Consider the following 14465-nt stretch of genomic DNA (forward strand, 5'->3'; position numbering starts at 1 on the left):
AAAGCGCACCTCAAAGAGTCAACTTGGAGAAGGCTTGCATATTTTAATCCCATACTTCCAGACCCAGCTCCTACAAGACGGTGGGGACGGGAAGTCTGGTGGGGAGTCTGTGGCTGAGTTGACATGTCTGTCTAGGAGGCCAGAAGCTGGAGGTCGAGAGTGGAGAGGGGTGGGTGAGAGCAGAGAAGGGAAGGTTCATGCCTCCAGCCCCCAAAGGAGGGGACAAAAATGATCCAGGTTTTTTATTCAAAGACCCCATGGGGAGCCATGAGCGGAGGGGGCTGGGGTGCAGCATTTGGTCCTGAGTCCAGTCAGGCGAATGTGCCTTGCCTCTGATCTCTCCACGCTGGTTTCTAGGGCTTCCTAAGGGTTTCAAATGTGGACATGGTAATTGGAAACAAATCTAGCATGTTTTGGGCCATCAAGCCTCTCTTGAGTAAGCATGCTTGCTATGCGGTAGATATGTCTGTTTTTAATTTTCAGTGATGTGAGAAATACAGAGTGGCTTGATTCTTAATTTAGAACACGGAGAGAGCCTGACTCGTTTGCTTTGCAAGGCTGTCCAGAATGTCTAATTCTCTTTTTATGGTTCCCTGTGTAATTTCAAAACGTGCCACTATCAGCAGGGTGACTGATCACAGTGGCCTCCTGCTGGACTGAAGACATGTCCAGCCAGTGGGGTCCCAGCTGGGTCAGAACGCAGGCACAGGGCTCCTTTTTCGTCATACCTGGAGATGCTGTCGCCTCTGCTTGGCACAGGGCAGCCCAGGTACCAGCTGTCCAACCAGCTGAGTCATGCCCACACCGAGTAGGACAAGGCTCTGTGACACAATGGTCGCCGTGGGCCGGGGTGGGAATTGCCCAAGCTGGAGAGAAGCCGGTGTGGGCGCAAAACAGCTCTTTGTCATGGGAGAGAGGCGGGTTGGAGAGACTGCAGCTGCTCCGGCCTCTCCCATGATGTCACATACTCTCCCTTCTAGCCTTGCTCACTCTTTGGACACCTGTGTGGTGCTCTAGGCACTGAGGCTGCACCATGAACAGGAAAGATGGGGTGGTGCCCCCGGGGACTGACAGTCTAGTGGGGGAGGCAGCAAAGAGCAAATAACTATCTCACGAGGGGTCAGGTGGAGGGAAGGGACAGGGTCTGTGGGGGGAGAGTGAGAAGGGCATGGGGGGTCACATTGGGGTGGGGCTGTCTGGGAAGGCCTCTCTGATGAGGGGTCACCTGAGGACAGGTTTGAATGAAGAGTGAGGTGAGCCCTGTGGGTATGGGAGGAGAGCATTTCAAACTGAGGGCATGATAAGTGTTGGGATCCAGGGATGGGCACCTGCCTGGTGGGTGCCTGGCTCTCTTGAGGGTGACAAGGCCAGTGTGGCTGTCATGGGGGGCAGCAGGGAGGGGAGAAGCGTGGGGTGGAGATAGAGAAGCAGGGCCAGGTCATACGAGATCTTCTGAGGCATGGTAAGGACGCTGGCTTTTTGATGCAAGGAAGTTGTTTGCTATTGGGGGAATTTTAGCAGAGGTGGCATAAGCTCTAACTTACCATCTTAAGGATATTTCTAGCTGGACTCCTAGGTGAAGAAGACCGTAGGTGGAGGGAGGGGGGTGGGTAAGGAGGCCAGTTCCCCTGTTTGACAAGGACACTAGGGTGGAAGTGATGGAGGAGGCACAGGTGGCACATGTGAGTGGGATTTAGGGAATGGGATTGACAGGGCTTTGAGGCGGACCCAGTATGAAACTGAGGCAGAGAGAAGCACCAAGAGTTAGGGTTTTTATTGGAGTGATTAACACACACTTGTGGCTTGCTGGAATGGCTGAGAGTCAAGTCACGGATGAAGTGTGCCTCGTCTGCCTGTGTGTGTGTGTGTGCGTGTGTCTGCGTGTGTGTGTCTGTGTGTGTGTGTGTGTCTGCGTGTGTGTGTCTGCGTGTGTGTGTGTGTGTGCGTGTGTGTGTGTCGGGGGGTGGAAGTGGGTTTAGGGTGGCAGGTATGTGCTGCAACTTTTGCACCCAAAAATAAATGGCGAATTGGGATCCATGTGTGTTTGTAAACGTGTTCCCTCCACGTGCTGTGTGGCCATGGGGAATTGCAGTGCTCTTCCCCGGCACACTTCCCCCACCCTCCCACCCCCATCCCGGGCTTCTTTCTTTCAGAGTGTCCTTTTTGAGGATGATAGCAGTTTCCTAATGTTTCAAATTCAACAAAAATGCTACTTAACATTGTTCATGTTTTATTTTAGTAAAATTCAAAACAGTTTGTTTGGCCCGTTGCCATTTTGAAAATCAGTCCCACGTTTTGGGTTGGAATCGTCCAGCTGAGAGTATTACAAAGCCCTGAGCAGAGTTGATAGAAGAGCCGTTTTCAGGGACGTCCCATTGGCAAGGGTTCTCACCACAGTGTTTGTAATGGGGGAAAGTTGGGAACCGCCTAGATGCCCGCAGGCTGCAGGGGTCCACAGGTAGAATGGGCACGCAAGGGCTAGGGCCGGGGTGCCGGAAGAGAGGCACCAGGAGGCCACATGTGGAGTGGGGCTCGCTCTCAGGTGCCCACCTTGCATTTGCTGGACCTTGATAGTGAGTGCTCCCTCGGACCCTGTGTCCCAGGAAACTCACTGGCCTCAGGCTGGTCCGAACCTTGGGATATGCCATGTACTTCTTAGAGATTCTCATAAAGCAAGATTTAATGACAAGAGGACACGACAGTTTTAGTAATTGCAGACAATACATAAACTCGAACACCGCTGTGTTGATCTGTGTGCTGGAAGAAAAGCCTGAAAGGGCAGATGTCTTCAGTTAGGGGAATAAGCTTTAGTGATCTCTTGTACAGGGTGATGACTATAGTAAATAATCATTGTGTAAATTTCAAAATTACTAAGAGTAGATTTGAAGTGTTTTTACCACCAAACGACAAGTATGTGAGGTATTGGATGCATTGATTAGCTTGATTTAATCATCCCACAATGTAAACGCACATCGAAGCATCACACATTGTACCCCATAAATACATAAAATTATTATTTGTTAATTAAGAGGAAAAATAAAAAGAATAATAAAACAGTTTAGAATGAAAGGAAAGTTTCGAAGGTTATACACTCAAATGCTTACTTATTTTCAGGGGGTATTCCCTTTGTAATTTATCTCGTCTATTTTTTCCTGCAATGAGTGAATCCTTATTTCTTTATACCAAGAAAAAGGAAGAGCAGGAATCAACAAATATGGATGCCTTTGTACCTTTGTGTCAGGACAGTTCAGTTGCCCCTAAGAATAGGCAGAGCTTGAATTTGGTGGCAGGCGGGGATGAGTCTGTGAGCAGTCTCTTGGATGCTGTGGGTCTTTGACAGGTGGAGGCTATGTTTGCTTGTCTCTGGGTTGCTGTTCTTGAGCTGGTGGGATGGACCTGCCTGTCTTAAAAATGCAGAGGCCAGACTTGGGGGACTGGGGGTTGGGGGATTTTGCCTCTTTGTGAATCAGGAGTCAGCCATACAACAGAAGAAGCAAACAGGGCCAGTGGGGTCCCTTGCCATCTGATCACTTATGACCTGCAGGATTGTGAGCAAGTTGCTTAACCTGGTTGAGCCTCACCTTCTCATCTAACAGTGAGATAACAGCGCTCTTCTCTGAGCATTGTTACGGAGATTAAATTAGCTATGTCTGCAAGTGATCCCAACATACCGTATAGAAAGGTCTTCCCCTATGGAGGGTGCAAAGTCTTCCTTGTGACGAGGTTGGTTGGTAGCATTTATGTAGCTAACTATGGCAGGATGTCTAAATCACATCCTTCCTCAGATCTGTTGTTTCAGGTAGCTGAGCTGATTAGGGGACACAGTGGATTATGAATAGCATGACATCCCCAAGCCTGCAGTTTGCTTTGTGGCTTCCCTTGATGGGAAGGTTGGTGGATGGAAGTCCCACCAAGCTGCCACCTGGGCCCCCACCCCCATGGACGCCATGGACACTCCCTTCCTGTGCATTCCGCCTTCATGGTGTGCACCAGAAACACCGCTTCTTCCTGGAACCTTTTCAACCGCCTGGGAAATTACAAGAAGCAGAAAACTTTCGCTGTCACCTTGGCTGCAGGAAGTGGCGCTTTCTTTGCTCAGGAGGCCGGCGACATGGAGCTCCTGTATTGCAGGATGTGTCTGCTGTGCCCAGAGTGTGATCGTGCTGGCCCAGGCCACCGAGAAGACCTCACCTTTGGAGAAGCCTGAAAAGGCCACACCAAAGCCTCCTGACTGAGGTCTCCCAAAAATGGGGATGGCAGGAAGTTTGGAACCTGAAGGGCAGATCACGTCATCTTAAAACATCCAGTTCTGTTTGCAAAACCCAAATCACTGAGTTTTTGGAGAAGCCAGTAAATGGCTGGTGGTTGTTCTTATCGAGCCTCCAGGGACCTGGCGAGGAAGGCTCTCCCAGAATGAGGCAGCTGAGCAGTTGGGGTTCTGGGCACATTCTGCACCTTTTGCAGAAGGGGAGGATGTGGGGTGGACGGGAAGTGTTCTTTTCATGCGAGATGGCGAGGTTTCTTCACCTGGCCCCTCTTTCCTCTGATGCTCCAAGCCAGCAGCTGTTCAGCCAGCCCACCCAGAAGGCTGCAGTTAGCGCCCGGGCTTTCCCACATGGGAGGCGTTCGCGTTGCTTCTCACTTTGTTAGTTGTTCACATTCATTCTTCACCCTTCCATTCAGTTCTGTAATATCACCTCCCTGTTTCGATTTGTGTCACCCTCTGATGACAAGGAAAGTTCTCGTTTCATGGGTACCTACCGTGTGCCCCGTGCTTTGGTGTCCAACAAAGGTCACCCTTTCTAGCCTTCAGAAGAGGCCTGCAGGGTGGGAGGTGATGTCCCCCTTTTATCTGAGCGCGTGGAAACTCAGCGCAGGAGCAACTGCTCACGGTTGCACAGCCACTGAGTAGCAGAGCTGGCATCGAAATTCAGAGGCATCTGACCCAACGCGAAAACCTGTGTGCTTTCTGCTATACCACAGGGTGCTCTGGTCTTACCTGGGGAGGTGGGGAAGGGACCCTCACCAGTGCGAGGTGCATTCTCTCTGCTCACGTTTTGTGAACCAGCCCAGCTCAACCCAGGAGTTGCTCTTCAACTCAGAGAGGCCGTTCTTGGCTTTCCTAGAGGAGGTTTTCCTCCCAAGGAGCTCCCGTTTTTGTCTCTCTCCCTCCATCTCCCTCTGTGCCCCTTCTTTTCTCCCTCTCACCTCCCCTACTCTCTCTCCTGTGCAACAGAAGCACATTCTATTCTTGTTTTTTTTTTAAGACAGAGTCTCACTGTGTTGCCCAGGCTGGGGTGCAGTGGTACAATCTCGGCTCACTGCAACCTCCAATGCTCGGGGTTCAAGTGATTTTTCTGCCTCGGCCTCCCGAGTAGCTGGATTATAGGCACATGCCACCACACCTGGCTAATTTTTGTATTTTTAGAAGAGACAAGGTTTTACCACATTGCCCAGGCTGGTGTTGAACTTCTGACCCTAAGTGATCCACCCGCCTCAGCCTCCCAAGGTATAGGGATTACAGGCGTGAGCCATCGTGCCCGGCCCCAGGAAGCACATTCTTGATGTTGCACCTTAGCACCTGCTTATTTTCTCTTTGAGGACCTGTCCTTTCTGACCTGTAGTCAGAGATCAGAGTGGAATCCACTGACGCTGAAGATAGGGAGAGGGCGATGGGGAGGCAGGTGGTTTGGGGCCTGAGAGGCTGGAGTGCGGAACCTGGCACTGCCCTATACTCACTGTGTTGACTGGGGCAAGTTGCTTGACCTTGGCAGCCTGTTTCCTCGCCTGTGAAATGTGGGTGACAGCGAGCCCATCCAACATGGGATTGTTGTGAGATGTGTAAAGCATCAAGTGTGGTGTGTGGCACGAGGAACACAGATGCTTTCCTTGCTGCATTACTGTTTTTTGTTGGTTTATTGTTTGAGAAAGGGTGTCACTCTGCTCCCCAGGCTGGAGTGCAGTGGCGCGATCATGGCTCACTGCAGCCTCCACCTCCTGGGCTCAGCTGATCCTCTCACTGTAGCCCTGCAAAGTTGCTGAGACTACAGACTTGGGACACTATGCCTGGCTAATTTTTGTGGGTTTTTTTTTTTTTTGTGGAGACAGGGTTTGGCCATGTTGTCCAGGCTAGTCTTGAGCTCCTGGGCTCAAGAGACCCACCCACCTTGGCCTCCCAAAGTGCTGGGATTACAGGCATGAGCCACCATGCCTGGGGCTGCATTACTGTTGAGGGTGACAAATTATTCAACAAGTGTTCATTTACCACGTTAACAAAATAAGCAAGGTTTCTACAACTGTGAAACTCACATTCAGGCAGGAGAGAGAGGTATTCAGCAAATAACTAAACAAGGAAATTGCAGATGTTAATGAAGTAAATATTCCAGTGATGTGCTAGCAAATGCTTAACATCCAATTTTCCAGGGGGAAAAAGTCCTGATTTATATGGCATGTCAGTTTTTGTGGTGTAAATATTCCCACTATGGCTGGAAATGTACATAACAAAGTAACCAAAGTGGTGTCAACTGGTTCTTAAAATTCCTGTAGGTTTAATAATTGGTTCTTGTCATGCCTAAGCAGCTGGCTTTAGCACTGAGTGAATCTAATCTGGCTCAGAAAAAACCTGAAGATCTAAAACCCAAGTGTGCCTGTGGAATAGTATTCTAGGCAGGGAAAATGGCTTGTGGAGAGGCCCTGAGGTCAGACAGATCTTGGTGTGTTCAGGGAACAGGAGGCTGGCTGGTGTAGGCAGGAGCCGAGCGGGGTGGTGGAGACGAAGTCAGAGGCTGGGCTGTGGGGAGGCTCATAGATCATCACGTGGGGTTCGGATTTTATTCTGAGGCCACAGGAAGTCTTTGGAGGGTTGTAGGCAGGGGAGTGTCCGGATCTGATTTGCATTTTTAAAAGATCATTTAGCTGTTCTGTGAAAGACCAGCCAGAGGTAAGCTGGACAGTCAGTGCTGGTCACTCCAGTGAGGGGTGATGGCGTCTCTGGCAGTGTGCCAACAGGAGAGGGGCCAGAAGTGGCTGGATCCAGGCGGAGCTGTAGGGACGCGATAGATTTTATCTCTAGGTGTTCCCTGGCTGTTTACCTTGAGAATACCCAGCCGGTGATTTCTGCTTTTCTGTCATGAAGGAGGAAACAGCCACACATCATCAGGGCTCTCTCCATCCTACCTTTCTTTTTGATACCAACTCCTGATAAATCCGGAAGAGGAGATGAGGAAATACATTTGTCTTGGGCTCAAATGCAAAGCAAAACTAACAAAAAACACAATCTCTTCTCAGTCCTGCCCTTCTTCCTCTTGACTGGGGCAAGTTGTCTGACCGTAGCAGTCTCAGTTTCCTCACCTGTAAAAGTTTTGTCACCAAGAACAGTATCTGTTCTTCAGATAAGAGGCTTCTGACTTGGATTTTCATCTTGGCTCGAGGCTGCCTCTCAGGTGTGTCAGACACTTACATAAGTGTCTGGCAGGTTATGAAAAAGGTGATCATCTAGCACAACTCCACTCCTAGCTTCTCTCTTTGTATGGTTTTTAGAGGGGGACATGAGTGTGCCATCTTTCTAGACTGGCATTGTTCAATAGGGCTTTCTGTGATGATGGAAATGTTCTGTATATGTGCTGTTTGTTCATTATGGCTGCCACTAGCCACATGTGGCTTCTGAACACTAAAATGTGGCTAGTGCACCTGAAAAACTGAATTTTCAGTTTTATTTAATATATTCATGTGGTTAGTGGCTCCTACATTCAATAGCACAATTCTATACCATGTGTAATCATTCATCACCCTGCAAATTTGCTTTTTGGCAGGTGACTGGATATCCTACTGAAGGATCTCCCGAGAAGAGTGGGCTCTTAGTGAGTTGTCACTTGTAATCCCATTCAATTAGTGGAGAAAGGAATAGAGATACAGAAAGATTAAATGATTTTTCTAATGTTTCTCCATTCAATGACAAGACAGGAACACATCATCAAACTGTAGATCAATGTCCTTTTGTCTCTTGTTTTGTATATCTATATATATCTATATATCTCCGTACATCCATACACACACACACACACACACACACACACACACACATAAAATTTCACAGGTTTCTAGGAATCTATTATTCCTATAACATGGCATATAAAGTCAAAGTCCTCTTTGATCACATTCTCAATCTTGAGCTCCTCCTCCATTCGTAGAGGTGATGATGGTGTGGTCAGTTTGGAGCACATCCTTTGACAGCTTTTTCTGTTACAGGTGGATGGATGGAAAACATTCTGCATTTTTTTAAAGTTATATCATGCTGCATGTATTTTTCTACACATTGCTTTTGTTTTTCAACAGTGTGTTCTAGATCTTTCTGGGTCAGTTCATAGGCTTCTACCTTACTATTTTTTAAAATGCTTCTTAGTGCATCATAGCCTAGGCTGTCCTATTAGTAGTCAGGCTATTGATGTAACTCATTGTTCATTATGCTGTTTGTTTTTGTAAACATTTTTGTACATATCTCCTGCATACACAATGTTTCTCTAGTGTGCATACTGAGAGGTGGAATTACTGGGTCAGAGAGTGTTTATTTATTTATATGTAGTTTAGTAAAGCTGTTGCTCTAATACTCTTTAAAAGAGTTATGCCATTTTATATTACTGTCATCTGCATAAAAGTGCCTGTTCCCCCCCAATCTCCAAAATACTTGATATTATCAAATATCTACATGTGTGCCAATCTAACTCTAACGGGTGAAAAATGGTATCTCATGGTTGTTTAATTTGTATTTTTCTGCTTAGAAGTCAAACTGGCCATTTGTTTTTTCTGAATTTCCTGTTCAAATATCTTACTCATTTTTTACTGTTGGATAGCCTTATTAATTTATTCATCAAATATGTACTAGAATGCCTACTATGTGCCAAGGATTGTTCTAGGTGCTAGAGATTTTGTGGCGAATTAACTAGATAAACATCCCTGCTCTCAGAGAGGGGGCAGTTTAGTTCTGGGAGAAAGACTTAGGCAAAAGAAATAAAAAAATATAGTGTGTGTGTTTAGCTGAATAAAAAGTAGGAGAAAGCCACTGGAATTGGAATTCAGTTCTAAATAGATGGCCAGGGAATCTTATTTACTCACTGTAGGCATTCTCTGTATATTCTATGTGCTAATCCTTTATCTGTTATATGTTGCACATATTTTCTTTCAGTATTTAACTTATCTTTTGACTTAGACTATGGTATTTTTGTCTCACTCATTTTTTAAATTATACAGTCAAACTTTGTTAATTGGAATATAGTCACATAAGAAGTGAAAGTTCGTTCTTCTGATCTTTTCAGGCAGTCACTAGCAAGAGCTCTGTTTGTCCTTTCAGTTTATTTTCTGTTAATTTCAGTTATTATCCTCACTCATAGGCATCATTCCTTCCACCCCCAGTCGTCAATTAAGCACAGTTTCTGGCTGTTTCTCCATAAGTGTAATTCTGACTTACTGTATTCTTTCTAGTGGCTGCTTAATATTCAATGTTAGAGGGGATCCCTGTAATTTATTCAAGCATTACCCTCTGGCCAGACCTCAAGGTCATTTCCAGTTCTCCATTCTTCCGGATGCTGCAGGAATCCCATCCTCTCTCTGTTGCCATGAGTTCTCCGTTTTTGTTTGTTTGTTTGTTTGTTTTGTGACAGCCACCACACCCCACATCTGAATGATTTGTTTTCTCCCCCCTAGCTCCATGGCTACATGGAAAACAAGCCTCTGGGACTTCAGATCTTCATTGGGACAGCTGATGAGCGGATCCTTAAGCCACACGCCTTCTACCAGGTGCACCGAATCACGGGGAAAACTGTCACCACCACCAGCTATGAGAAGATTGTGGGCAACACCAAAGTCCTGGAGATCCCCCTGGAGCCAAAAAACAACATGAGGGCAACGTAAGGACTGGTGGCTGGGTGGTTGGTCTTCATGGAGAAGTAAGCAGGGGACAGGTGGCAGGGATTTGGGAGAGGGGATTCTATGGAACTGATGGGAACAGCTGTTGATGACGGTCCTCAGTCTATGATCTGTCCACCCATTGTGATTTCTGTTTCAAATGTTTCTATTTTAAAAGTATCATATGTAAGTCAGGTACAGTGGCTCACGCATGTAATCCTAGTGCTCTGGGAGGCTGGGGCAGGTGGATCACTTGAGATCAGGAATTTGAGACCAGCCCATCCAACAGGGTAAAACCTCATCTCTATTAAAAATACAAAAATTAGCTGGACATGGTGGCGTGCACCTGTAGTTTCAGCTACTCTGGAGGCTGAGGCAGGAGAATCTCTTGAACCCAAAGGTCGGAGGTTGCAGTGAGCCGAGCTCACAGTGCTGCACTCCGACCTGGGTGACAGAGTGAGAATCTATCTGAAAAATTAAAAAAAAGTAAAATATGTCAACATTTTCATGCGTTTTGGGAGGAAGAATAGTCATGAATCTTTGTATGACATTGCATGGGATCAGATTAAATTTACTTACATTTAAAAAATTGACCTAGAGAGATCATTAAGTAATGATGCAGAGAGGTCCAAATTCACAAGGCCGATATGCTTGTGGCTAAAGTCTGGGAACCGTTGCACCCATTTTGGGGTTAAAAAACGTTTGGATGGGAAAATAAATTCAAACTTACAGAAATACTGCAAGAAGTATACAAGGAACTTCTGAATTTTGTTCCCTCAGATCTTCCAAGCGTTAACATACTTGACGTGTGTCCCGTCACTTTCTCTCTTGCCTCTCCATTTTTTCCTGAACTGTTGGAGAGGTAGTTGCAGACTTTATGCCCTTTTACTTTTAAATACTTCAGGATGCTTTTCCTAAGAACAAGGATGCTCTCATACACAACCACAGTGCATTTATTCGATTCAAGAGATTTCATGTTGATTCACTACTTTTACCTATTAATAGTCCACCACCAATATTCCCCAGTTACATAGGGTTTTTCAGATATTTTTGAGTAGAAGCGTTGGCATGAAAAATCTCCCTAGAGAAGTAATTTTCACTGGGGAGTTGCTCTAATTGCTTTGTTAAGTGTTTTACCCCCACCTTGGTATACATTCCCAGCTGAAATGCTTATGTGGGTGTATGGCAGTTTCCCCCAGTGGCTGACTGTAGAATTGTTTTGGGTGCCTAAGGCAGCTTTGGGGGTGATCTTTCCTGCTCCTAAAGATAGTTGGTGACAACGGGGTTCTTAACCTCCTGGCAGCATCGACTGTGCGGGGATCTTGAAGCTTAGAAATGCCGACATTGAGCTGCGGAAAGGTGAGACGGACATTGGAAGAAAGAACACGCGGGTGAGGCTGGTTTTCCGAGTTCACATCCCAGAGTCCAGCGGCAGGACCGTGTCTTTGCAGACTGCATCTAACCCCATTGAGTGCTGTAAGTTGGGCCCTGGGGCCAGACCTTTCTCTGGAAAGCTAGGGCCCGTGTGCTTCCCCCCTGGGAGCAGGGTATTCTGGGGGAGGTACCCGGGGTGGTCTGCGGGCATGTGTGGGACCCACAAGGTTACGCTGGCCTGAGATGACCAGAGGGGCCAGAGACGAGCACATTGAAGTGTTCTCTTGCTGCTTCTGTTTACTTCTGGAAGGTTTCACGGCCTCACAGGAAATTAAAAAATAATAGGGCCAATAAGTAGCCTGTATCTTTGTTCAGAAGATTTGAAATGTGTAAATATCATTCTGGTCTTAAAAGGACAGATGCATTTGGAATGCCTTAGCTGTACATGGTGTCCTTTTTTCTTTTCCTCCCTTATTCTTTCAGTAACAATAACAAACTACAGCAGCTCTCACTCATTGAGCTTCGACTCTGCTGGTCACAGTGCTAAGTGCTCAGCATGAATATTCACAGCAATCCCTGGCACTAGCTGGTGTCAGTGTGCTCGTTTTACAGATGGGGAGGTAGAGTCACAAGGGGGTAAGTTGTGCACACAACCAAAGAGTGGCAGGGTTAGGATTGGAACCGGGGCTTTTGCACGCAGGAGCCAGGCCCTGTGCCCCACACATAGCCCGTCTCTGTGTGTTGACTGAGGTCTGTTTTGTATCCTGCGCTGTGCCAGGGATTGGGGATCCATAGATGAGCAGGACACTTTCTCTGGCCTTAATGAGCTTACAGTCTGGAGAGGATAAGGACACCCAGACAGACGGTTGTATCATTGCAGAAAATATTCAGAATCTAATATGAAGTGACCAAGGTCAGCCATTTGGAAGGACACTGGGCAGAAACCTGGCATGTGTCTACCAGGTTTCAAAAGAAGTAGGAACTTCGAGCTCATTCTTCGGTACTTTATATTTTAGTGTAAAGTCTACCTATACTTTAACACGGTTTTGTAGTTAATTTTTGCAGTTAGATGTGACAACACTTATTATCTGCTTAGTGTTCAAAAGTTTAGAAGTTACTTTAGAAAGCATAAGGAAAAGGCTGGGCGCTGTGGCTCACGCCTATAATCCCAGCACTTTGGGAGTCCTAGGGGGGCAGATCACTTGAGGTCAGGAGTTTGAGACCAGCCTGGCCAGCATGATGAAACTCCGTCTCTACTAAAAATAGAAAATTAGCCGGGCATGGTGGTGTGCACCTGCAGTCCCAGCTACTTGGGAGGCTGAGGCAAGAGAATCACTTGAATCCGGGAGGCGGAAGTTGCAGTGAGCTGAGATCATGCCGTTGCACTCCGGCCTGGGTGACAGAGTGAGACCCTGTCTCAAAAAAAAGCATAAAAATAAAAAAATAAACATCGTTCCAGAAACAAAAACCTTTTCAATTATTTTTTAGCCTCTTTCTTTTAAGAACATTTTGTTTTATGTTGTTATGATCATGTTCCATATTAAATTATGGTTCAGGAATTTTTCTTCCTTTTTGCTGGAGATTTTACCATAACTGCGTGTCACAAAATCAGTTTCCTGCAGAGGCCAGGGAGGCGATGAAAATGAATGGGGTAGCTTGGGTCCCTCTCATGGGGAGTCGTGGAGACTGGGGACATTCCCCGCCTAAATGTGCTGTTGCTACTCAACTGCAGCCGCTATTTCCACGTGGGAATGTAGACTCCATGTCATCAAGTATTTTGGTTATTTTATTATTTTATTTTTCTATCGAGGAGGAGCCTTGCTCTGTTGTCCAGCCTGGAGTGCTGTGGTGTGATCTCGGCTCACTGCAACTTCTACTTCCAGGGTTCAAGTGATTCTTTTGCCTCAGCCTTCCGAGTAGCTGGAATTATAGGCACCTGCTACCACACCTGGCTAATTTTCTGTATTTTTTAGTAGAGACGGGGTTTCGCCATGTTGGCCAGGCTGGTCTCAAACTCCTGACCTTAGGTGATCCACCCACCCAAGCCTCCCAAAGTGCTCACCCACCTCAGTTCCCAAGTAGGATTACAGGCATGAGCCACCGTGCCTGGCCTATTTTAAGTTCCAGGACACACGTGTAGGATCTGTGTGTTTGTTACATAGGTAAACATGTACCATCGTGCTTTGCTGTGTATATCAAAGGGAGCCGGAAATCTTTTGGTTTTTAAAAATAAACCAAAAGATCTCCTGATTTAAAAAAAGGTAACAAAATCAAAATACTCTGTGGGTAAGAAAAAATCTGCAGATAGCTTCTGTTAATCAGAGGTAGTTTTAAGACTAACATGCAAAGGGAAAGCGTATTTTCTGCAGAAGAGGTTGGGGAAGACTGACCCTCATGATGAAAAGCCAGGAAGGAGAGAGAATGGTCCCTTCTTCGGGAGAGTGGCAAGAACTTGGTCTTGGTTGGTCTTTAGAAATGAATGAAGAGTCACTCTGATTTCTTTCAGACTTTGAGTCAAGACTGAAATTCTTGGGTCAGTCTCAATTGGTGATGAGTTTATGTTCTAGTCTTAGGAGAAAGACCCAAAAGTAGGTAACCAGGGAAAACACATGTTGAAAACCAGTTTACTAGAAATAACGGAATTCCCCTACTCAGCTCAGCAGACCCCACTCCTGTCCACCAAATGCTGGTCATGATGGCTGCCCCACCCAGGTCTTGGTTTTGAACCTCTCAAGATGTTTTTGGAAGGAAACTTGCAGCGATTTGGGGTATTTTGAGCAGATAAGGTCTCCCCTTTCTGGCAAATGACTCACTTTCCAGGATGGGGCTGGGGGTTGTAGCAGGGTGGGGAAGAGGAGCCCCTGATCCTCTCTGTCTTTGGGTTTCTCAAGGCAACCTATCTTATGTCGATCTAAGACTTTGAGGATCATCACTTAACCACATGTACCTCCAGTGAGATCTTCAGGGTGTTAGAAAGCTGTTCAAATGTCGAAAATGGTTTTCTTTTTAAAAAGGCATTTGCCTGATTCACCTGCCGCCTTTTGACAGAGAAGGAAACTGAGACTTCTTGGTAAGGTGATTCACCTGTTTTTACTTGGTAGGTTGGAAAGCCAGAGTCTCCAACTTTCTGGTTCTATGAAATCCCTTCTATTGGTTTTCCTAGCTGACCCTTTCTTGCAATAGGAAGCTGA

The 14465-nt window shown here is 46.5% G+C and overlaps 1 protein-coding gene across 6 annotated transcripts in view; it reads left to right on the forward strand.

The window, feature by feature from the left end:
- NFATC2 (nuclear factor of activated T cells 2) overlaps window positions 1–14465 on the forward strand; it is a 177739-nt gene that overhangs the window by 76266 nt on the left and 87008 nt on the right. For all 6 annotated transcript variants that reach the window (XM_032255987.1, XM_032255986.1, XM_032255982.1 and 3 more), the window contains exons 4-5: window positions 9700–9902; window positions 11204–11376. In XM_032255987.1, the coding sequence (XP_032111878.1) occupies window positions 9700–9902; window positions 11204–11376 (376 nt within the window). The remainder of the gene's footprint in view (window positions 1–9699; window positions 9903–11203; window positions 11377–14465) is intronic.

Source organism: Sapajus apella, unplaced genomic scaffold, assembly GCF_009761245.1.
Source record: "Sapajus apella isolate SASKATOON/1434 unplaced genomic scaffold, GSC_monkey_1.0 scaffold92, whole genome shotgun sequence".
In the NCBI taxonomy this organism is placed as follows: Eukaryota; Metazoa; Chordata; class Mammalia; order Primates; family Cebidae; genus Sapajus; species Sapajus apella.